This window comes from Eimeria acervulina, genomic scaffold (assembly GCF_000499425.1).
Source record: "Eimeria acervulina Houghton genomic scaffold, Eah_scaff15, whole genome shotgun sequence".
In the NCBI taxonomy this organism is placed as follows: domain Eukaryota; phylum Apicomplexa; class Conoidasida; order Eucoccidiorida; family Eimeriidae; genus Eimeria; species Eimeria acervulina.
This window is the reverse complement of record NW_013549151.1, coordinates 50,797-74,832: the sequence shown is the minus strand read 5'-3', so window position 1 is coordinate 74,832 and position 24,036 is coordinate 50,797. Positions and strand designations below refer to the sequence as shown.

The 24,036-nt window shown below is 51.1% G+C and overlaps 5 protein-coding genes across 5 annotated transcripts; 4 read left to right on the top strand and 1 right to left on the bottom strand.

Moving 5' to 3' along the window:
* Window positions 1–470: 470 nt before the first annotated feature.
* Window positions 471–1,486, top strand: EAH_00004190 (reticulon domain-containing protein, putative; the record flags this gene model as incomplete). The annotated part of the gene is made up of 2 exons (XM_013393474.1): window positions 471–1,042; window positions 1,399–1,486. The coding sequence occupies 2 exons, from the start codon at window positions 471–473 to the stop codon at window positions 1,484–1,486; spliced, it is 660 nt and encodes a 219-aa protein (XP_013248928.1).
* A 2,613-nt stretch (window positions 1,487–4,099) lies between these two features.
* EAH_00004180 (SNF2/RAD54 helicase family protein, putative) lies at window positions 4,100–12,110 on the top strand (the record flags this gene model as incomplete). Its single annotated transcript, XM_013393473.1, has 10 exons — window positions 4,100–4,295; window positions 4,658–5,602; window positions 6,110–6,426; window positions 6,747–9,125; window positions 9,287–9,550; window positions 9,681–9,833; window positions 10,113–10,322; window positions 10,604–10,921; window positions 11,434–11,582; window positions 11,765–12,110. The coding sequence occupies 10 exons, from the start codon at window positions 4,100–4,102 to the stop codon at window positions 12,108–12,110; spliced, it is 5,277 nt and encodes a 1,758-aa protein (XP_013248927.1).
* A 1,404-nt stretch (window positions 12,111–13,514) lies between these two features.
* Window positions 13,515–14,572, top strand: EAH_00004170 (ubiquitin-conjugating enzyme e2, putative; the record flags this gene model as incomplete). The annotated part of the gene is made up of 3 exons (XM_013393472.1): window positions 13,515–13,865; window positions 14,111–14,314; window positions 14,444–14,572. The coding sequence occupies 3 exons, from the start codon at window positions 13,515–13,517 to the stop codon at window positions 14,570–14,572; spliced, it is 684 nt and encodes a 227-aa protein (XP_013248926.1).
* Window positions 14,573–19,656: 5,084 nt separating this feature from the next.
* EAH_00004160 (hypothetical protein, conserved) lies at window positions 19,657–20,252 on the top strand (the record flags this gene model as incomplete). The annotated part of the gene is made up of 2 exons (XM_013393471.1): window positions 19,657–19,992; window positions 20,214–20,252. The coding sequence occupies 2 exons, from the start codon at window positions 19,657–19,659 to the stop codon at window positions 20,250–20,252; spliced, it is 375 nt and encodes a 124-aa protein (XP_013248925.1).
* A 1,423-nt stretch (window positions 20,253–21,675) lies between these two features.
* Window positions 21,676–22,778, bottom strand: EAH_00004150 (glycolipid transfer protein, putative; the record flags this gene model as incomplete). Its single annotated transcript, XM_013393470.1, has 3 exons — window positions 21,676–21,993; window positions 22,279–22,361; window positions 22,676–22,778. The coding sequence occupies 3 exons, from the start codon at window positions 22,776–22,778 to the stop codon at window positions 21,676–21,678; spliced, it is 504 nt and encodes a 167-aa protein (XP_013248924.1).
* Between the last annotated feature and the right edge of the window lie 1,258 nt (window positions 22,779–24,036).

Here is a 24,036-nt window from a genome sequence, read left to right as displayed (position 1 = left end):
CAGAGACAGGGTAGTGTCCGCAGTACTTGGGGCCCCTTCTGGAGAGCAGCGCGAGGCGCGCTTCTGTGCGTTGTGCAGGCCGCCGGGACGAAGAAGGGCTCAGGGAGCATGAAGCGTTTTCTAACTGTTGTGGGTCTTGCTAATTTTCCTCACAAAGTGCATAAAGTTGCCCATCTTTCCTTGCCGTCCTCTTTCTTCTGTGTTCCTGCAGCCCCGGACCTTCGTCTTTGCGTGGGGTGCCGCCTGGCTGCTTTCCATAGGTTTTGTCGAGCGGTGGTTTCTGCGGGTTTGCAGCGTATATTCGGGCCCTAAGTTATTTACAACAGAAATAAGTGTTTAGTGTCCCACTGTGCTGTTGTGTCTTACGTAGGGGACCTGCGCGCTGTCCAAATTGCGGTGTCAGTCTACCGCAGTTGAACTGTTGCTTGCCTGCATTCCCCGGTGGCTTAATTTCTTTATAAAATTAGAAAATGGGGAGTTCACAGGAGTGCGGCGGCTGCATTGTGTCGCGGACACTGGGATTGGAGTCGCGGGCAAACAGCCTGGCGCTGTTCGTTTCCGTGAACCTCTTCTATTTCCTCGTCTTTGCAATGGGGAAAAGCATGGTCTCCCTGTGCTGCTACTTGTGCCTAGCGCCAGTCATGCTGGGGTTGCTGCTTAAGGCGTTGCACCTCACGCCTGTAGAGGAGGGACCTTGGGAAATCGTCAGCCGCTCCGGCATCGAGTCTTGCGTGGGACGGTTATACGACAGGACGAATCAGTTCTTGGAGTTCTGTCGTGACGTCTGCCTGTGGAGGAACGTCTTCTTCACCACCAAGGTCTGCTGCGCTCTGCTGTCTCTCGGATATGTGTCTTCCTTCTTATCTTTCGCCAGCCTGGTGTTCGTCGCGACTTGGGGTTGGTTCTTGTATAGCAGCTGTTCATCGTTGTTCCATGACACAATTTACCCCATTGTTTCTCCATACATCAAGATGGCCAACCAGACCTTTCACAAACTCTTTCAGTCGATTCCAAAGATGGAAGCTAGTGACAAGAAGCTCCAGTGAGTTCGCCGTCTCTTCATTGTTTAGAGGGCCCGAGGGGTTCTTCATTTGACCTCTCCTTGCCTCAGAATTAAGGCTCGCAGGATATTGGGGGGCAGCATCACAACGACTGCGGTCAAAGCGTGGCGCCCGATGTCAGCTACTGTTCAGTGTGTAGTAGTCCATGTTGCAGTCAGGGATCTGTAGGCTCGCGTAGCGCACATTGACAGGAGTATTTCTGTCGCACTGGAGACTGTTCCAGTTAAGTGCGTTGGACTTGATGTACGCAAGGTAGGTAGTGGGATATCCGCTGCCGACCGATAGAGTGGACTTAACCCCCGTCCTCTGCCCTGCGCTGGTTTCCACACTGCTTCAGTGGGACGGGATATGCTCGGGTAGCATTGCTTTCGTTGCTTCTGTACTTGACAGAACAGCTCCAGCGGCGGCTCCCCCGGGCGCTGTAAGCTGGATCGGCATCTGTCAACCCCTTTTACCTTTAAGTGTGCCACGAGCTGTTACGTTTAACGACATTGAGGTGAAGCTGCAGGCTTTTTAAGATAATTCAGCGGGAGCATATTGTACGTGTGCCACACGTTGGGGTGGCGCCTCGTTTGTTCCTTGTGATGCAATTCGCTGCCGCAGCAGCTAGGTCCTGCAGCACCCAGTTGGTTCGAGCGCCGTCAGTGACTAGGATTGCTCGAGCCGTATGAAGAGTTTGTCTTATAAATTGGACGACCAGTCATAGATTGGTCCACATTTTTAACGTACGCACGACGCTTCTGCGGACGCACTTACGGGCTAAAATGTGGATTCAAACCGCCTAAACTCTTAATTGCCCATGTGGCAGTGGAAACGACGACTGCGGGAGCGCATACGGAAAGTTGAACGGTCCTTCAAAGACAGCTACCGCATGCCTTTGGGTAAGTTCACTAAATTGCGGGAAGTTGTGGCCTGGGCGAAAGCCTAGGCCTTCGCCCAAGTAAACGGCCAGGGAGGCTCCGCCTCCCTGGCCGTTTACAGTGTGCCCTGACTGTAATGTGGAAGGGGGAATCTTTAAGCGCTGTTTGCGCCTTCCTGGATTTTACCGCCTCCAGCAGACCGAAGTGTGACCATCGGATCCTTTCATAGCTGTGATCTCATGACGCTATGCGGGTCAGAGTGGTGCTAGGAGCTAGGGGATGCACGGAGTGGGAGAGGTGCAGCGGACACTGATATTATTCTTGTTCACTTCAAGTAGTTGAAAAGATCCTTTGCCACCTGAAAAAAAAGGACCGAAAGTTCAACAGCAGTTCTTTTGCGAAAGAGGTTAAATGCTCGTTTTACGTTAGCCTAGACGGAAATTGAACGGTCCTTCTCAGAGAGCTTGCGCATTTCTGGGGGTGAGTTTTACGCAGGAGGCAAATTGTTTAAACCTAGAGTGCTCTTCCGAAGATACCCACCGAACGACGACAGTTAGGCATAGAGGCCTACAAGAGAGGTTTTACGGCTACGTTTGGGCATCCAAGACACCACTTCCGGACGCAAAGTTCTACCGAAGATAGAATTGTGAGGAATCACTTACACATCTGTCGACGCAGGTCTGTAGCTCCTCGAACTGGCCAGCGCAGTTTCCCCGTCCATCAGTGCGAGCCTTGAGGCGGTCGCAGCAAGCCTACAAGTCCATCAGATAGCAGGCAACCGGTAGCACAAATCAGCTATCAAGCGAGAAAAGAACAGGGCTTCTCATTTCAAGAAATGTGTCGCAGCCACTTCGGGAAGGCACACGAGCCCAAAACGCCGAACAACCGGCGCAGCCATAACCAAGGATGATATAAACAGCGGAGAAAATAATGTGTGGAGAGAGTATAACCAACTCAAATACTTCCCATGGTTTGTAGGTCCGGCATGCCTGCCCTGCTGTTCGGCGTCGGAATACGACACGACTACCACACATTAGAGTGGGATTCTAAATTGAGCTTGCCACACAGAACAGTTCGGGCGCAAGCAAGCATCATGGGTACTTTTGCCACAAAAGGGAAACTGGGCGGTCCATCGAAGGAAGCGATGCATGTTGTAATGCAGGTAACTACGGCGTGCCCCCCTGGGTACATAATCGACAACTCCGTCACGAGTGACAGCATATCCTTATTGGCAGAAATCATTAACAGCATCCAAGCAAAAAGATTGTACGTACAGCGTATTCGTGTACCCATCGGCTGCACTTTGTGGTGCATGCAGGGGCAAGCTTTTTCTTGGGGTCGACAAGGCGCTCGCTAGGGTCCTTGGGCGGAATGTATTTCGGGTAGCGCACCCCGAACTCTGCATAGAATGGAAACGACATCTCAGCGAGCTGTCAGGATTCGAAGTCTCAAATACGCTGGGGACAGGTTTCCTCTACAGCTGTTGCTGCCGTCCGTGATACTGTTGCTGTTGCTGCCCCAGATGGGCAGAGATGAAGCTGCGTCTTTGGGCTAAATTCAATAAAGAAGATTCTGGTTAAAAGGTTTACGGCTGGCTGCTTGCGTACCAGAGAGAATACTGCGCCGCTGCCGCCGCTGCTGCAGCCGCCGTTGCATGCTGTCCGTATCGCGTTAGTGTTGGCACAACAAAAAAAGCCCCGTGGAAATGGCACTGGGAATATACGCCTCTGTTGTCTTCTAGAGCGCGTTTTCTTTTAAATTTATATAACAAGATCTACCCTCGTATTATTGCATTAGGGGCGATAGGCTGCTACCCCCCTGGAGCACACACCTCCGCTTGGCATTCCGAGTTGCCACGAAAGATTGTTTTTTGTGCACTCGTAGAAGTGTTTTCTGGTATACGATACTTATATTTTGGCGGTCCCTTCTCCGGTTCTTCGCAGGTCTAAACGCGCACGTGCTCATGCCAGACTCACCACACGTGACCTCAAAGACCTTCCAGCCTTCTTCCCACGGGTCCGCTGGGTTTCTTTCTTGTCCTAAAACGCTGCATGGGCCCGTTACTGGCTTGCTTGAGATTCTGTGGCCTTCCTAACTTTCCCATTTTATTAGGGCTTGCCGCTTTCTCAAGTCCCTATCCGATTCCTCTCCTTGCCGATACGCATCTTCTTCGGCACCATGGCGTGGATGATCCCCACCGAACTTTCCGACATTGTAATCACTAGAGCCTCTTTTCCCACTCCCTCAACAGAGGATTGTTTCTACTGGCCGCAAGAAAGACAATGGGTCCCAGAACGGTTGTTGAAGAAACTCAAACCTGGGGAGCGGAAGCAATTACTGGGCGCAAAAGCCATGGTACAGAAGGCCTCCTCCGGTGCGAATTTCCTCTCCTCTCCGTTGTCTGTCTCGGTACCATGTGGCTGCTTGCTTTTCGTCCCTGCATGTCCCTTCCGAACGTTCCTCGCTAGCGCTGTGCTTTTTGTTTTAATGCCTCGTTCCTGTCCGCGGCATCCTTGGCTGCGTGCGCTATTTATCCCCGCTCTCTTATTCTGTAGTCGTACCTCTCTGTGTGTAAGTACCTTGTATATGCTACTTGCCGACCGCAGTTTGCCACTGAACTACGGCACATCGCCGCAGGTGTGTGGCTCAAACCCGTATGCGTCTGTTTCGTCCTTTTGTGCTTCTTCCCAGTATTAGTCGATTTGCCTGTTAATCCGTGTTTTTGCTTTTCATTAGGCCAGAGCAAATGCCGAAAATGTGGTGGCTCCATTCCCAAGGGGGCACTCCGCGTGGGCTACCCCACCTCGGACCCTCGGGGGGCCTATGAAGTGCTATGCTGCTGGTTGCATCTTAGCTGCAGCAGAGAACTATTTTCCCTTATTTTGAACGAACAAGCAGAAGGCGACGTGATTGAACGATTGAAAGATGATCTAGTTGTCTCTCTTTCCTGTCTGGAAGCCGCGCCTGCAGGGCCTGCAGAGCCAGCCAACACACCCAAGGCTGACACGAAAGTCGAAAACGCCCAGAATCCCCCCCAAAGCGAAGCAACACCTCTGAAAAAAGAGAAGCCAGTACGGGTGGCGCGGGTCCATGGGGACAATACGGTTTTGGCGAAGGCGGAGGGAGGAGATGAAGCTGACAGTAGCAGAGAGGCCCCCACCGTTGCATCTACTACAGCCTGCAAAAGTAGCGGCCCCTCTTGCGCGTCTGCTTCTTCCACTCCATGTGAAGACTCTAGCAAGTCTAGGGACCAGTCTAGTGATGGTGGATCGAGCTGCGCTTTGGAGGGCAAGAAGGGAGATGAGGCGAAGAAGGGGGAAGAAGTGTTGTCTACGCGGGACCGTCTTTTGTTAGAGAGAGCCGGCTGCATTGTTTCTCTTGACCGTTTATGCTTGATGACGGAGGGCCTCTCACAAGCGGAGAAAGAAGAAGTCCAGGGGACCCTCGCTGCAGCGGCCCTCCAGTTCTTTTTCCCGGATGAGGTGCAGAAGGAGGCAGCCGCCACCACAGAAGCAGCCGAAGGAATGTTATCTGGGCTCACCAAGAGGGAAATTAAAGGACGCGTAGCGTCGCCTGAAGGGCTACTGCTTCCACTTCTGCCTTTTCAAGAAGAAGGCCTTTGGTGGCTTACCCAACAGGAAGCTTCTCACATCAAGGGAGGCATATTAGCTGATGAAATGGGTGAGGAGAGACGCTTAACACGCAGTCTGTATTGTCAGTTCCCCTTGCTCCGTCGGTAATGCCTTCATCCCACCTTAAAGCTCGCTTTCCGTTTTGCGCGAAAGTGCCACTGCTTTCAGGTTTGTGTAATCACGCTGCATCCCTAGCCACTTGTGTTTCCCATTATTCTCACCCTATCTTCCGGTCGCTCGCAGCCGCAATTTGGGACAAGCATCATACCTGCAAAACTGGTTGTAGGGTCTGTTCACGTTAGAGTGCAGTTTTGTCTGTGGAACTAGGGACGGATCAGCATCTTTCCAAGAACGCATGCATGTGTGTGCGCCATTTATTGGATATATGCGTCCTGTCTCTGGAAGCCCAGAAGTGCAGTTGTCCATCCGCATTCGGGCATACGTCACTTGCCAGAAAGTGCCTGCATCTTTTTTAATTATATACAATTGTCCTGTCTGTTTGGGGTGGCTCAATATCGGTTTGTGTGGATCTGCGCGTTTGCCTGTGGCCTTACAGGAATGGGGAAGACGATCCAGATTATTTCCCTACTGCTGTCCCGCCCACTTCCAACAATTCCAGAATCCGCGCCCCCTTTGGTGAGAGCCTGCGTGTGTTCCACATTGATCGTAACTCCCCTAGCTGCATTGTTGCAGTGGAAGAGTGAACTTGACAAATTTGTGGCTCCGGGCCGTCTGTCGGTGCTCATATACCATGGATCCCAGAGGCGGGCCCTTCACTCGGCACTTCATCAGTACGACGTCGTCTTGACAACGTATCAGACTATTGAACAGGACTTCCGCAAGCAAATAAACAAACACAAACTCTCCTGCAAGGTAACCTTGCTCATTTAACAGTGCCTATACATGTATCCATAGGTATTCGAAATCAAGCGTTTCGTGCGCATTTCTTTATTTAATCCGTGCATTGTGTACGTGTGCATGCATCCAGCTGTATTTGCAAATATTCTCTCGTGTGGCGTGCCCATTTCCTGTACTATGCTTTGTGCGGCTAGCTGCTGGCGTATTTCGGCTCGGCCTCAGTAAGCATGTGCGCATTTTATGTTTTCGCATCTGCATGGACGCTGTCCGCTTCGTGGGGGTTGCACTGGGCACAACCTTGTTTCTGCCTGTGCGTTCTGTTGCCTTTCGTGCAGTACTGCGGGCGGCTGTTCATGCGAGACAAACTGTTTATTCATCAGAAGTATTTCTGTGGGCCGGATGCCCAGCGCACCGCCAAGCAAAGGCTGACTGAGCGTAAACTGGACGAAGGCACAAAACGGGCGATGGTTTCGCTGAACATCATCAACGCAGAGGACAAGGAAAATGTGGACGCAAGTACAGCATCTGCCACAACAGGGAAGGGGCGGAGCAACAGGAAGAGGAAGGGGGCAGCAACACAAGAACGAACAGAGCCTGCATCTTTCGTTCCCACTCCCTCCAACTGTTTAAAGGAGCTGCTTCTGCAGGCAAACATCAACCCTGAGGAAGTCGGGCCCCTGCCGTGGCTGGGTCCGCACGCTTACAGAAATTCGAAAGCTGCTGCCGAACCAGCTGGATCGGCAGCGGGTAAGAGACGAAAGACTGCTTCGGAGGTTCGCAGCAGCAGGGCCAGCGGCGGGGAAAAGGACAGTTGCGACGGCAAAGGAACCGAAGGGGATGGTGGACTGACCATGACCGAAGTCACTCGTCTGAAAGTGGCAGAACTGAGAGAACTCATCAAGGCCCTTGGTGGGACCGCAGGAACCCGGTCAACGAAGGCCCAGCTGCTTGAACAGCTGGAGCCCCTTCTTCAGCAGAGCTTGTCCAGAGAGGACACGTCGGATGTCAAAGGAGAAAGCGATTTGAACGGAACAAAAAAAGAGACAAGTATCCAGCCAACTAGCTTGCGTGGGCATCATGAATCGATTGGTGGGGACCGGAGGGACTCTGAGCAGCAGCAGCAGCAGCAAGGGCCTGCCGCGAAGGCGACCAAAAGCAGCAAGCCAAAATCTGGCAGAAAAGGAAGCTGCGTGGACACTCCACAGCAGGAGCCGTCTGATGAAGACAAGGAAGATGAGCAGCATCCCACGCGCTTATCAAGCAGTGATAACGCCGGCAACGGCGAAACAGAGTCACCCGGCGAGCAGGCACAAGTCCAGCCAAAAACAGGAGAGCTACGACGGGCGAATTCATCCGTAATGCATGAACCAGAAGAGTCCAGTGGCGATGATCAGGCGCATCAAGGCACAAAAGTTCCAGTGAGCAATGGGGGAGGCCATAGCAGCAGCAGGAAGAGCAAGCCACATTTCAAGTACGTCAAACCAGTAAAGCCACAGCAACAACGGCGCGTAGCGGACTCGTCGGAGGAGGACAGGCATCATCCTGCATCCAAAAAGAAGAATCCCCCGAAAGCGAATAAAAACAAGGCTACGGAGGTAAAGAAAAGAAGCATGAACAGCGCCAAGACTGGCAGCAAGACCATCCGCGAAGATGGCTCCCGACCGAAGAAACCTCCAAAAAAAGCGTTGCGAAAACACCCTAGGAGCCGGCGACCAGCAGGCCGAAAGGATGACAGCAGCGAAAGCGATTGGGAGAGCAGCAGCACGGAATATGAGCCCTCGGCTTCTTCATCAGAAGACGGTTCCTCAGAGTCATTCGTTGCAACGTCTTCGGATGAGGGGCTCACTGATTCAGATTCCGACGCATCGTCCGTCATTCCCATCCTCTCCGCTGACAGCACGAGAGGACGTGACAGGACAGGCCGTAGTCCCAGCAGCAGTAGCAAGGAACGGCCGAAGAGGTCAGCTCTCACCCCTGTAGATGAGCTGTTGTGGGGCAAGGCATTGGGCGACACGGAATCGGAAGACGGAGAGGAAGGTGGGCATGTAAAAGAAAGACTGGAGGAGGATCCCGAGCTTGTAGAGTCCCTTCGGCAGTCTCCTCTTCACGGGGTTGTCTGGCAGAGAATCGTGTTGGACGAAGCTCACCGGATCAAGTCGAGGAACAGCAGCACGGCTCAAGCCATATTTGCCCTGCGCAGCGCCACCATCAAGGTTCCAGGATGCCAGGAGCAGCTACAGCAACAGCGAGAACAGGTACTGCAAAAGCAGATAGACGAGCAAGATACAAAGGGTTCTTGTGAAGACAGTGCTGCGGCGCAGCAGGCTGTCACAGAAGGCGAAGACGAGGAAGTCAAAGCCAACCACACGAGTCGCAAGGTGGAAAATGAGCGTCACAAGGTGGATCAGTTCCAGCGGCAGAATATGCAACAGCAGCAGCGGTCTTGGAAGGAAAAACCAGATGGGAGTGCGGAAATCGAGGAGCAGGAAGACACTGCCAAAGCTGCCGGGTCTTCCAAACGTGTGGGAAATACACGCCGCGAGAGTTGCAGTGGGGCCAATAGCTGCTGCGGCAACGGCAACGAAACGGGGAGTGTGGCGCTAGCCTGTGGTGGTGAAGAGAAAGAACCGGACTACCGGATTGTTGTGGGAGGCTGCAGGTGGTGTTTGACAGGTACACCGCTTCAAAACCGAATTGGCGAGTTGTACAGTCTTGTACGTTTCTTGCGGTTTTACCCTTACGCATATTACTTCTGTTCGAAGAAGGGCTGCACCTGCAGGTCGATGCACTACCGTTTCCAAGATGGGAAGTAAGGAGGCTCTACATGCTAGCGGACGCACGAACTGCAGTCGACAGTGCTTTTGTACTGCTTTAGATAAAGACATGCGGAGGACACTACGAAAAAGGATGGGGGATCTTGGTGTTATCGGTTGACAGAGGAAGAGCCACTGGCACCAATCAAGTTTTCATGCTTGCTTTCTCGGGGGATGCTGCTGTTGCTGCTGGCAGGTATTGCGACAAGTGTTCCCATACGCGGATGACACACTATTCATTCTTCTGCCGCCGCGTTGTAAAGCCAATAAAAGAGTTCGGTTACCAAGGGGAGGGGATTGTGGCCCTTGAGACCTTGAAAAAGGAGGTAAGTTCTCCTCAGTAAGCCTGTTGTCTACTCCCGCTCTCAAGCTACTTGCACCCACGCCACCAGATGCAAGTGTGGTGCATAGCATCACTACGCATGGCGACGCTACGCCTGTGTTTCCGTTGTGCAGGTGCTGGATGTTTGTTTGCTCCGGCGCACAAAGGTAGAGAGGGCAGCTGACGTCAAGCTCCCTCCTCTTGTTGTGTCCATTAGGAGAGACGCGTTGAGCCCACAGGAAAGAGACTTCTATGAATCACTTTTCAAGCAAACGGCCACGCAATTCGTATGGATTAAGCCCCCGCAGCTTTTGCTTCATCTGGCGCTGCAAAATCGCTGCTCTTGCTATTCAGAATAGTGGTGCTGGTGCTCCTTCGCGTGTTGTGCCTTCTGCCCCTATGCCACTCCCGAAGAGAAACAGCATGAAAACGTGTTTTTTTGGGAGGGACTTTTGTTGAACAGGTTTGATGCTTCCATCATCTGCTTGCCAGTGCAGGCATGCTTCTCGTAGTTCAAAGCATTATTTTCGTCACATTTCTCTCCCCCTTTCCGCTGTTGGCTGCAGGACTCATATGTTAAAAGTGGCACAGTTCTCCACAACTTCGCGCACATTTTTGACTTGTTGTCGCGGCTTCGCCAAGCTGTGGACCACCCCTATCTTCTCATTCACGGGTCTCTTCAGTCCAAAGAAGGTTGTGTGCCCTTACCCACTGACTCACGGAACGCACAGCAAACTGGTGTCTGCACCATTTGCCAGGAAGATATGGATGCCATGGTGCGTGGATGCTGCTGCTGCGGCGGCTGCAGTACTTGCCATGCCTGTCTCACCTTGTGATAGGCACGTTGCGACTTCGCCCAGCTTGACATGTGGTTATTGCCGTTTTGCTGTGCCCTGTTTTTTTCTAATCGTATGCATGCTACCTTCACATGACGGTAGATCTTACTGCTGAAGGAAACGTCCGTGACTACGGTGCCTTACCCACGGGTGGCTCTCTCAGCGTAGGAGGGTCACTGAAGAACTCTATCGTGCTTTCTTTGTTTTTCTTTTGCGAACAGGACATGGCCCAGGCGAAATGCGGTCATGCATTCCACCGCCTCTGCGTTCAAGAGTACATTGAGTCTGCTCCAGTTGCAGCAGAAGCTGATCAGCAGCCCGCCCGCCCAGCGGCACTAGGCTGCCCGGCTTGCTTTGTTCCCCTTACAATAGACTTGTCGAAGCAAAGCGGAGGCGATTCTTTGGAAGACAACCCAGAAGGAAGTACATCCAATGCCAAGGTGGGAAGGGGCAAGAAAAGAAAGCAGCAGCATGACGAGCAAGGCGAGGGACTGTATGGAAATGAACAGGATGCGGATGAGGTGGACACCGTTGCCGAGGTACCGAACAGATACCGGTTTATTGCTGCATTTGTATCATGCTAAATATGTGGCTCTGTTAGATCCTGCCGTCTCTTCCGTTTGAGTCACGAACGAATCTGTCTCCTGGTGCCATTACCTCATCCGTCAGGCTGCTTGCTCTAGACGTTTGCGGGGCCATGGCGAAACCGTCGGGGCATTAAGGATTATTGACTCTGTTATGCAGGATGACGCAGAAGCACTAGCCTCTGATGGTGCCGGACTGGCTACCAACTCGGCCACGTCGAGGAAAGCCACAGGGAGGCGGGGAGGGATAATGAGGAAAATTAGCGCTAGCAACTTCACAAGCAGCACTAAGATTGAGGCTCTCGTGCAGGTGCGGCATATCAGTCTTCTGCCTTTTGTACAGGCTCTGAATGGTTCCATTTTTACAAGTGGTCTTTTCAGCGCCAGTCGCACTCGCTCGAAACCTCCAAGGAGCGTGCGCATCAGTGTACGAGAAGCAGCGTTCAAGTACTGTTTGGCCTCCGCAGGAACTGAACATGGAGTCAGAGCAAGACCCACAAGTTAAGAGCATCGTGTTTTCGCAGTTTTGTGCTATGTTGGATCTCATTGAGTTCCGACTAAAGAGAGAAGGGATACACTGCGCCCAACTTACAGGATCGATGACCGCCGTTGCGAGGTAAATGTTCTTACTGTTTTCTGCATTCCTTGGTTGTTTTTTGCACTACATACGCGTTACATCTTTCTACCCTTTCCTCCCGCCAAATGCTCCCGTTGTTTAATTCTTTTTCTTTTCCCCGCATCGCATCATGGCGAATTCATGAGAGGGTTGCTGATGTTTGCGTGCACGTGAGTTCGCAGGAGCAACGTGCTGTATGCATTCAACAACGATCCGAATTTGCGGGTGATCCTCATAAGCTTAAAGGCTGGCGGTGAGGGGCTGAACCTGCAGGTTGCCAGTAGAATATATCTTATGGATCCTTGGTGGAACCCTGCAGCTGAAATGCAAGCCATTCAGAGGGCACACAGAATAGGTCAGACAAAGCCGGTAAAAGGCGTGAGATTTATATGCAGTGACACAATTGAGGAGAGGATACTTCAGCTACAAGAAAAGAAACAATTAGTGTTCGACGGCACCGTAGGGGCGTCGAATCAAGCGATGCACAAGCTGACGCAGGAGGACCTCCGTTTCCTCTTCCAGTCATAGGAAGGAGTCTTAATGCGCGAATGGTGCAGAGCACCATATCAGGCAACGTCGCGGGCTTTTTTTCATCACTTCGTTGGCGTGTGGGTACTTTTCTGCATGTATGTCTGTGGGAGCTCTGTTCTAGCATTTTTTCACACTGAAGTTAGATGCATGCAATTATATTGAGTAATTTGGTTTTTTTCTGCACTTGGCGGCATTGTAACTTCCGCCGCGACCCAGATAATGAGGATGCGGCGATATTAGAGATTTGCGGACTGGGGGGAAGATTTGACTTAGCAGCAGTCGTGGCCCGTTTTGGTCCCGGGGAGAGCTTCGATGAGAGGCATCCAGGAGGAATGGCAAGGAGGCATTCTACGGACAGAGGCAGAGGTGGCGATACACCAAGACCGGCGTTTTATCAGCACAGCGCCAGCGCTGTGCTGCTTTTCGCCTCCCATTGCGAACGCAGAACGATACGCTCATTCGTTGTCTTAATTTCGCAGGAAGTGATGCAACCCTCGGCTTGCCGCTCTCTAGACCCGCCAGCCCCTTTACCCTGTGCTTCGAAGCACGCGTGATGCTAGTTATGTGAAAAGCAGCTGGCATCGTCCCCTATTTCCCAGCACAACAGGCACAGCACATGTTACGACAGTACTGCAGCTCAGAACGACCCTAGCCTCTTCTAAGGTGTTGCACACAGCGTTGGCTTCGCAACTACATGGCCAAGAATTTGTTAATTCCACCACAAAAGTGAAGATGCTGAGACGGAAAAGGCAACGACAGCTTTCCACTACCAACATAGTTCCGCACGCTACCTGCGAACTTCCCAGCCGGACAGGGGCTCAAGTGTAGGGAACCCCAGTCGCTAGACAACCATCTGTTTATATCTAAAACAAAGTGCCTCATTGACACGATTTCCAATCAAGCCTGTTATTTTCTAAGTACCCCCGGCCCCCCGCCGCCTCCCTCCTTGTAACGAGATAACTGCAATACAATCCGAACCGACGACCGACAACAAGGGGTGTGGCACATTGCCTTCGGCGCACATGCAGCTCTAGGTTTCTGCAGGAGTTCATACAATGACGGCATATTGTGCTATAAAAACGTAAATACAATGTTAAAGACGGCCACTCCACCAACAGTTGGCTGCAGCGCTTCTAGACAGGGAAGGCTCTTGGGCAACAGTTCCCGTCGCATGCGCCTTGCGTTTGTGTCGAGCTTGCATGGAGTGGTGAACAGCGTTCCTTCTTCGGCTCCACTTTTAATGAATATTCTAATAATCTTTATCAGTATTAATATTGCAGGTTGTCACTGAGGTCGTCACAACTCTTCCTGAATGCTGTGACTGCGCACTTGGCTGCCCAATCCAACCTTGCTGATCTTCAGCATCCCTGCTGTCTTTTGGCGCCAACACAGCATATGAAAATGAGTAACACATCTCCCCAGGCAACGGGGACAGCTGCATCGCCATCAGGAACATCTTCTGGAAGTGGAGGCGCGAACGTGTCAGAACAGGAGGCGGCGAGTTCTACGCAGGGGAAACCTGCACAGGGACCACAGAATGGTGCTCCAGCCAATCCAGTTCCTCCAGCATCAGCTGCATCTGTATCTTCGTCTGCAGGCAGCGGCTCAATTGCACGTAAGCGTTTGGCACAAGAGAGGGCAGCTTGGCGGAGAGACCATCCAGCAGGCTTCTCCGCAAAGTATGCGCCCATGGCTGATGGGTCTGTCGGGCAAGATATTATGAAGTGGATATGCAAAGTCCCAGGGAAGAAGGTCAGTCGCTGAAAAGCTGGTAGTTGTGAAATACAGTTAGGGGCCTTGTTCAGCGAGGGCGGTGATGCTCATAGAACAACAGTTGCGAAGCCGCCAATCGTGAGAGGGCTTCAGGGCTGTAAAAGGGTCGCTGTTCTTGAATGGCCCTACATATGAGCAACATCCGGACGGCGAATGTCGTCCTTTCACTGCTTTGTGCCATTTACTTTTGGTTTCGGCAATCGATCTCTGTCATGCGACTGCAGGGCAGTCTGTGGGAAGGTGGAGAATACTGTCTTACAATGGAATTTCCCGAAGAATATCCTAGCAAGCCTCCAAAGTGCAAGTTTACGCCAGTCCTATTTCACCCAAATGTTTATCCCTCAGGAACCGTTTGCCTGTCGATTCTAAACGAAGATGAAGACTGGAAGCCATCGATCACGATCAAACAGATCCTGCTTGGCATCCAGGTAATTCATTTCCCTTTTCCTTCTAATTCTGTTTTCCGCGAGCCATCAGCGTTCAGTGGAGTGATGCCATTCTAGGCTCTAGTAACTCTCCTCACGTGCATTGTGTGGAGCGGAGCGTGGCATTCTCAGGATCTGCTGGACAATCCCAATCCGCAATCACCTGCGCAAGCCGAACCGTACATGCTATACTGCCAAAATCGGGATGAGTACAACAGGAGGGTGAAAAGCCAGGCAATACAGATGAGGCCTAAGGACTAAGTAGATAGTTAATTCTTGGGTAGAGAGTCGACGGATCGGTCATGTTTGCCTGGGAAGTGAGGCCAGTTGATGGAATGGTAACCCCGCGCGGCCATGCTACAGTGGTCTGAAGGCTGTTCTTCCCTGTATGAACCTATGACCGAGGAGACGCCTCCCTGACATGAATCTAACGCGCCGACTGCAACGCGGCTTTCGCATTTCAGTAGCAATTAGCATCTTCGGTCACGAAACGAGGGGGATTTGTATATCGGAAATTAACCAAGATATTAATCCTCCGGGGAGTCGTGCTCTTTGGCAGCGTCTGTGGGGAAGATATTTAATTCGAGGAGTTGAGGAGGCAGGCAGGGGCCGTTTCCGCTATTTCTTCACTTACCGGAGCTGGCCACGTTTAAGTACATTCACTTTATATGCTCTATTTAGGCTTAGGCATAGTACGTGGAAACGAGAAGTTCTGCGATTCCACCAATTGACATTTTGGGTGCGGGAGTGTGGCAGCCAATCCAGCATTCGCGCTGACTTCGCTGGATGTGCACGTGAGGATAACAGAAGCAGCGTAGGCGAGCCTGGGTGGATTAGCTGCAGCACAGAGAATGCGGGTAGGAGACGAGAACCACCAATGCAGAGAAGCCGTCTGAACAGAAGGACGATTGAATTTGGTGGGCAGACCACTCAGTGGGATTGCCACACAGAATTTTGTGAAACGTGGATGACTGTCATGCTGCATGTAAACGGCAGGAGTTTCAGAAGAACTAGGAAGTGTGAGAACGGCTCGAATAGTATGCATGAAAGGTCCTTGTGAGTGAGTAGACCACTGCAAATATAATTTTCCTGGCAAATAGCAAACCGCTGCAAGTTTCTCTGAGCTGAGCCTTGTCTGAGTCGGACTCCTAGCGCAGCAGCAACAGAAACGGATATTACCTGTACTTCGTCCCTGGCATACTTCACATAATGGTGGTTTTACAGAATCAGCGGTGCTTCCTGTATGCATCTGTGGGGCACGACAAGAGCTAGCGTAAAAAATGCGTAGCACTTGCATTAGACATTTGGAGGAATGATGAGATTTGCTTCGCGGCGGGGGTTCAAGATTACTAACAAGACCGCTATGATTAGCCCGCCGCAGAAATGCGTTGTTGTATGTCGTTACGCACGTTGCACCTAGTGGCGCACAAGCTGCAGCCGCATGCTCCTTCCGAGCGCTGAGCCTGTGACATGGGCAGCAAGAGAAGTCTACACGGCTGTCGGGATTTCCTAATACAACTCACGAGAAACTGGGCAAGCTGCAGTCTTGCGATCCGCAGGTAGAATGAAAGGGCAGATGGGCGCGGTTTTAGCCACGCGAAGCCTTACACCCAGTGCAAACAATGAATGCTAGGTACTTAGCCTTTTCCTGACTCATTGCGAACATCGTAGACTGCATATGTAAGGTAGTCTCGGCATCGCGCAGGAATGGCGCCTCCTGACCTCTTAAATGAGCATCAAAGACGTAAATCCACTTCAGCCACCACAGTGGCTAGCCCGTTATGAAGAGGAAGCGCCATCAGCACGAAATGACGTGCATTTTCACCCATTTAAGCCGTCAGGTGTAGTAAGCTTTACGTATTCGAGTGTAGACCTTTGCCAGCCAGTGGGCGTAGAACAAGCTAAAAACAAAGGTTTCGCTCTCCTTGAGGAGCTGTCTTGCGTTTTCCATCTAACGCATGATTCCTGGGAAGGCCATGATTGAGGAGGAGCACCAGCTTAGTACCTTGCCTATAGTCAATACGCAGGAGTTAATCTTCGGTAGTTTCTTCACATGCGCAACGGCAGAGGCCCAAGCTAGGGTAATGACCTCTCCTGCAGCCCGGCAGGTACATTTGCACTGTATAATATCCGTTTTGCCAGATTCGCTGGCATGCCTGGAATTCCTTAAACGCCAAATCTAGTCGCAATAGTTGATCCATGGCTCACAAAGAACGCCTTTGTGTCCTTTTGGACAGAGGTCTAAATTCGAGTTGTTGCTCCGTTCATAAAGTTCCTGCTAATTTTCCTTCACGCATGTGGTACTTACGCTGATACTGATTATACGGAAAAGCCGCACGGGTGAATCTCTCCTGCGTACCGCGGACATGACAAAATAAGCGCAGCATCCGACGGTCGTTTCATCCTACTTAACGTTGGTTCACTAGAGCGACTTTCGGGATGAGTCAGCTTACAGCGAGAATCCTTGCGACTGGCGGGGGTTACGGTCGCACCAAAGAGAAGTTGGTGACTTTTGGCTCCATATGACCTGAGTATCAAGCAATGTGCTATCACATGAATCCCACTGAGTTTGCATTTTGGCAAGGGCCGCTACCATGAGATCGCATAGACACAGAAGGCACCAGCCTATGGTTGCTGTGACCGTTGCTGACGCTGTTCATGTGAAACTTGCTCTTGGCTACTTCTAGGGTTTTGGTTGAGACGAAGTGAGGTGAAGGCGACATACACTTTTGGCAATTACTCAGTGGAACGAAATAGCAACAAAAGGTTAAGAGGGGGAATATGGCTGTTGCCTCGCCATTCGCGACTCGGCCGACCAAAATCCCATGACGACGTAGAACCGAGTCACAGGCAAGAGTACAAGACGACAAAACCCAAAAACTGCGGGCCTCGAGAAGCTGAAACTGGAGACACCTCAGAAACTCTTGAAACTGCAGTCGGCAGGCACGTCGGCGGCGCTGTTAGGGGGGCGGCTTGGGAAACGTTGAAACTCAAGGAATAGTGGAGCAGGGATTTCGACAAATTGTGCTCATAACCCTAAAATGAGCTTATTTTCAGTGAAAGCTGTTTGCTGCGGCAAATCTTGTACTCAAGCAGTATTGTGGAACTGGAGATCTACAGCAGCGTCACCGCCACAGCATTCAATATTGGGAAGGCACACAGCGAGAAAAGCACATGCGTTTTTAATAAGAGTCAGACATCTGCCAATCCATGTAACCAGAATTCATCCATAATGTAGTGGGTCTTTTATATTTCAACGCAACGTTCAGTCTATTCGTGCAGGTATGCCTGCTGAATCCTGCACGGATTGCTGGTGTTACTCTAGCCGTCCGCCTTGCAATCGCCACGCATTGTTGCAGCACACTTTTAAAGTGATATGCTTCATATTGTAATTGCTTATTTCAGCGTCTTTTTATCAAAGCAAACTAGCCGCACTGTCATTACCCTTGGCCCCAGTGGCCCTACTCACCAGCGTGGTGGTTGGTTAGCTGCACCGATTCATGCTCATCCCACACCATTGCTCGGGAACATTTTCAGTGCCTACCTATAATTGTAGCCATATGCGTGTTCACAAATGAGACAACTGGAGCAGTTCTTCCGGAGAATACAGTTCATGGCGCCCGGTCCCAGCAAGAGGCCTTCCAGGGATAGGCAGTGTGGGGCAGCGAAAACTTAAACATACTCGTTGACTGTTCAGTCCCCCCCATTATGAATAGTTTATACGTTCTTAACTGTTGAGAGGCACCACTTTGGAGGTAACTTTCTAGCAATGCTCCCTCTTACGCTGCTTCTCCCTTGCGTTGACTCTGCTTGCAAACGCTCATTCGCACTATCCAGGCGGACGCCTTTTAAGAATGATTACCGCGGAATTCCCTGCGCATGATTTGGAGGTAATAGTGTTTTTTTCAACGTAAAAGAATTCCTGTTTCGCGAGACTTAAGTGGAAATATAGCAGACCCATCCGTCGTGCCCAAGCTTCTTCTTCTCGTTCTCTTCTGCTTGACCAACGGCAAGTTCACAGCGTCTCCTACACCGCATGGGATATATTAAACTTTAGAATGAAATTTGAAGGGTCCAAGGAAGTGACACCAGGCCGGAGCTGTGGTGACGATTTTGCAGACAGGGGGAAAGCCCCTGACCAAGTTTACCTTCACCTCAAGGCGGAAGTAAGAATATTATGAATCCTGACTGGCTTTCCTTTCTCCTCTTATTTTTGTATAGAACCAAATGCAGATAACTGCGTGTAGTCCTGGTCGACTGAGGGTCTCTAGGGGAAACACTCTCGCGAAGCCTACAGCCACTCTGTTGGGTTGGTATCATCGCTTGTTGCCATCCGCTTTAGTGCGCTCGCTGCGCATCCATAAACGCCCTGCTGATGCACCTGAGTCTCGTGGAGATTTGGCAGGAAGTACAGGTGAGAGGCGAAGTCTGGTAGTGGTCGAGACGGTGTTAACCAGCCAATGGGAAAAGGCTTGCCTTATCTAGAGTACTAAGAGTTCTGGCATGGGTCAGGAACGTGCAACAGATACAACTGTGTGGATGCAGACGGAAGCGGCAAGAGTGAGGATACAAGAAAGCCTGAAATTCCGCCCATGTCTGTACCTTCGTCCGCTCAAGGTAAGCGTCTCTTTTCGTCTTTGTTCCACGAGGTGAAAGGGAAAGTATGCTTATCAGTTACGGCGGACCATTGCCTGTGTCTCTACCATATTCCCTGTTTGCTACTCCAGGAGCTCTAGAGGTCTAAACTTCTGCTGCGTGGTGTGTTGTAGATTTGTGCTTGTAGTGTCCTCATCAACAGGCGTACACACATTTTTCTATTCATACAGCCATGCCAGAGCCGCTACGCCGAAACACGAAGTTTTACATGAAATTGGTGCCCTGTGTGCACGCTATCCTATGAACAGACTCTTCTCCAGAAGCAGTCAATGATAAATCCGCAAGAGGGGGCGGAAGGGGAAGGTCGCTTTATGAGGAATGTTTGTCAGCATTTTGGAGGGCGATTTTTGAGCCCTATCTCACTCCTAACCCCCCTGAGGAGCGCGCTGACTTACATTGGCTGCTTGGGTGCTGGTGCTGCTGGGACACAGAATTACAGCTAGGGCCCAAGGAGCGCGAAGGAGACACTCTGGTGAGCGCGTACACTCCGCCCCTTCACGTGCCTTCAGAGAAGCCCTGTCTTGTAGATGACTTGTTAGTGAATAGGCAATCAGCTGGCGCGAAAGAGAGACCCACCGAGAGAACGAGTTATACAGAACTGGGGGACGCGACCAGAGGTTATCCCTCTGCGTCCTACTACCCTCCGGCAGCAGTTGAGAAGGTAATAACTGCGCCCCCAGCGACTTCTGATGCAGGAAGGGCAGCGACAGCGACAGTCAAAGGAACTTAACTTTGAACCTGCTGAATGGGCCTTCCCAACCAGTATCTGTGATTTGATGTTTAGCTCCTGTATTGCGCACCATTCGCCCTTGCACGAGCACGTGGAAGGATCAGCAGATTCACGTGAAGATGAAAACGCTGCAGCGGTAAATTCTCTGCAAAGAACTCTGTGGAGCGATACCAACTTACAGCTCGCCTGCGGCACCCGGTGCCGCAGCTTGAGGCGCGTAAAGGATGAGGGCCGTCAGGTGTGGATGGAGTATCAAGAAGTGACGCTACGAGATAACTCCAAACGGTTCCAGTGGGTAAGCAACTTGTCGTCCTTTTTGCCTTCTGCTGCCTTCTGAATGTCCAATTTCTGCGGTACGGAGAGGGAATTTGAATCCCCAGCCGCTTTTCCCCCCAGAAAATGGCATCTCCATTAACTGCTTTTACACAGTCAAGATGTCCACCGTTTGTTTGTAGACAGCTTGCCGTGATTCGCAACCTATCAGTCAACTTTATAAATTCCCTCTGTGCGTATCAGGTAGAGCTGGCGGACAACGCCAAGGCTGCCGTGCAGTGATGGGGAGATCCCCCGAAAAACGCGTGGCAAGCATTGCCAGCAGGCATTGAGTAAGAAGAGACGGCTGAAGAGGGCAAGCACGACCAAACTGTCTTTTAGCGCCACCTCGAGCTGTTCATCCCCTGGAGATGCATGTGCAAACAGCTCAACCAAGGCACGGGAACAACGGGATCGTCTGACAATCACTAGGTTCAATAGGCGGGCGGTACGCTGACTGCCTCTATAAAGGCCCACAACAAACATCTGAAACGCATGGGGTTAATTGTCTACTTGTTCATGTATCGTCCCTCATTGACGACCACTGCAATACTTCCGAAATCGCCTTCTTGGATAAAGTGGGCCCCTGGCTACTTCGTGGGCAAAAAACTCCACAAGGGAAACTGTGCGCAGCACACAGCTGTCTACAGCAAAGCAACGGGAGTCACACAGTATTACTTGCTCACGTGAAACTCGGTTGCTATGCTGTTATTATTGCAGCAGGCAGCCACACCTGACCAATGCTTGGAACTAGAAGCCACACAGGGGGCGGGGTAACAGCTAACAGCACCAGCTCTCACGTGCTTCGCCAAAAAATTTCGAGTTAACTTGAAGGTCCCAACTTCAGTTAGATAAAACTAAGGCTGCTGGGACAACGGTTGCCGAACGAAAATTACATATGTTAACAGAAATTGCATGCGTTAACGAGATTCGGCTTTCCTTAGCCTAGATAGCAAAACCAAATCAGAATATGCGGACATTTTCCCTTCCCTTGTAAGTTTCCCATCTACTACGCCTTGTCAGGGAAGTTGCACTGAGACTCCTCCAGAAGAGTCTTCAGTCGAGAAATCACTGGCCTGATGCGCGCATACACAGCAGTGTCAAAGCAAGCCGGCGATGTGCTGGTGCGCCTACTGGTGGCTGAAATCTTTGACGCATGTGAAGAGGAACTGCGGATGCACCAGAATTGTGTTTTTTCAGCACAGATCAGGAGGAAGTCATCCACTTACAGGATAACCTCCTGGATACTGGCGAGACACTCCTCTGCTTGGGACATCTCAAAGCCCAGGCGGCTGTTCACAAGCAAAAGAAAAGGACAGATCACCACAACAATCGGTGAAATCTCTTAATCTTTCTACCACACTGTGTGGGTTCCGCATGTATCTAGTCGGACTGAAATCAAGAAGGTGGAGCCAAGCTCCCCATCTTGCAATGTGGTAAATGGGGAAAAAGATGACTTGTAAAGAAGCACCTAACAAATTCTTCCTTCGACGGGGCGAGGCTGAAGGCTAGAGAGACGACATTCGACACCAAAAAGCCTGCGTTCAGAAATTTAAAATGGCCTTTTGAGGATTTTTGTCACCCTGGAACACAAGTTCAGCCCCTATGGCGCGGTTCAGCAACACCCCGAAATTCAACCTTAAACGGAGTGCGAACATTCGTAGGGTTAGCGATTTGCCTGCTTCTGCTTACTGTGGTAAGGCTTTAGAATGCGATCATAAGCATCCAGTGCGCATTCTTTGGCAGTAGCAGTCTTCATGGTCCCGAACATGTTGCAAATGAGAGTGAAGACAAAGTCTAGCGCTCGTTGCATCCACAGCATTCCCCGTACGCCGCTCTTCTGGTCCTTGCGCATTCGAGGAATTCCAAGCTGACATATCTCCCATTTGATCAATTCGTCAGCAGTCACTGGGCCCCCGCCTCGACTCTCACTCAGCGCCTTTGCTGCTTCTCGCATTCGGCCAGAAGAATTTGCGATATCTTGCTGCAGGGCACGCATGATACGAGGAATAAAGAAATATCGTCGTCAAAGCCACATGCTGCTATCCGCCAACACACTGCATCGCCTTTTCTCTGGCTTGCAACGCCGCCTCTGCTGGATTGTCGTTCTCTGTAACACGGATTCGCATGTCCAATAGAGGCACTTGGGGGACCAAACAACTAGTTGTCTTTTAGACGACTATGCAGACAAACCACAGCGGATACTAAATTTACACCTTTTGGCTAGTCAGAAAGAAAAAATAGTTTTTCCTTCTTGAAATTCCAGTACCTTCAGATGCCGAGATATGAAACCCTTTCCAAAAACGAGTTCGTACACAACAGATATTTGCATCGCCGCATCGGCAAGTTTCTCTGCAGGGAACACTCAAAAAGCTCCACACTGAAGGATTAACAAACCTCGCTAGAGTGGACCTATTCTCTGATGCAAGTAGGCAACAACAGCAGAATTAGACTGCTGTATTAATGCAGAACCAAAAGCGTGTTGAGACGGCTGTTGTGAACAGAATTGCAGGTCGTTAGGTCCACCAAAAGAGCCGGCTAAATAAAGGAGTTCGCCTTGGATCTCGAAACATATCCCTTGACAATGTGAAGGCCGTGCAAGCTTTGGAGGTGACCCCAAAACCATTCCTAACTGAAATTTCCCGCTTCAGCCTTCACCAACTTACCGCAGTCCAATTTCCCCTCAGCATTTGACGCAGCGCGGAACTTCTCCAGGAGCGCATGATACAGAGCAAGGCCCTTCAAAGGTTCCTCCGGGACGTCCACCATTTCGGGTAAAGCAAAAAGGTGCTCTGAAAAACACCCGTTAATATGATATTTATATGTGGACAATCCTCAGTGCCCCCGTGGGGTTAGGGGGATATTAACACCGCTGTACTAACACCGAGTCTCCAATATTTTGGAACGGCGGCCCCCAGAGTTCCGTTGACTTCGTAAAGAGGAGGCAGGTGATAAAGAAAACTCTGAATTCGCTACTTTCCAACACGCGGAATCGAATGGCCTGCTGAAAGGAGTCATTTACATCGACTTGAAGTTAGCTGTGACTGCGTTTCACTGGTCCTCCCTCCCCAGCACTACTTCTGCGGTGCCAAGTGCTCTATGGCACCTGGAATGAGTCTTGACTGTATTCTGTCGTGCTCCCAAAAGCGAATCGAGACAGATTAAATACCTTGTGGTCTTAATTAGTCTTAGCCTGGATGCGGACATCCACTGAGACTGTTGGGGCTGGATGGGTGTCGCTGCCTGATGCGGGGGCTCGCGCAACGGGGAATGCCTTCGTGTACTATAGAGGCAGCTCTCAACACGAGTCCAAGTCACTTTAAAAGACCTATTTTTTTATTTTTAGAATCTGTTTTGGTGGCCCAGTGCGGTGCCGTGGTTTTTGCTGGATATCCAGGTGGGAGGCGTATCTGGCGGCGCCGGTAGGTAGGTGCTCAGTCACGGCGATATTGCTCAATTCATCGCACTGAGCACCTTCACAAACTTATGCGGAACCAGGGTGACGTCTCCTTACAAATCCAGGCTTGTCTTGGGAGTGGTCACGCCTGTTCATAGAGGAGCAGTGGAACAGCGAGCTAGCCAACGACCCCCAGACAAAACTGACTGCAGAGCTCGGCGCACACCACATATCTGAACCGCAGGGTGGACCTACTAAGGCAAGGTAAGTGAGAACGAATAACTCATGTTAAGAGGAGGCGAAAAGCTGCGCTCACTCCGCTTTCAGCAGAGAAACAAAATGCTCAGGCGTGCCCTACCGACCGCGCACAAGGGTGAGACGCTCTGGAAACAGATGCACGTGCTGCGTCACCAGTGGCCGCCGCGATCATGCTACCCTAGCGGAAGAGAGAAGTACCTTCTGCGGAAAATAAATACTGCAGAAGTGTCACCGCCGCGCTCAGGTGCACTTTGGCGATCCTCCTCCTATGCCAGAGCTCACGATGTGTTACCTTTAGCTAGTAGTGCCGCTCAAACCCGTCTGTAAACTGCTCCACAAGGGAAGCCACCGCAGGCTGGTGAAGAATGAACT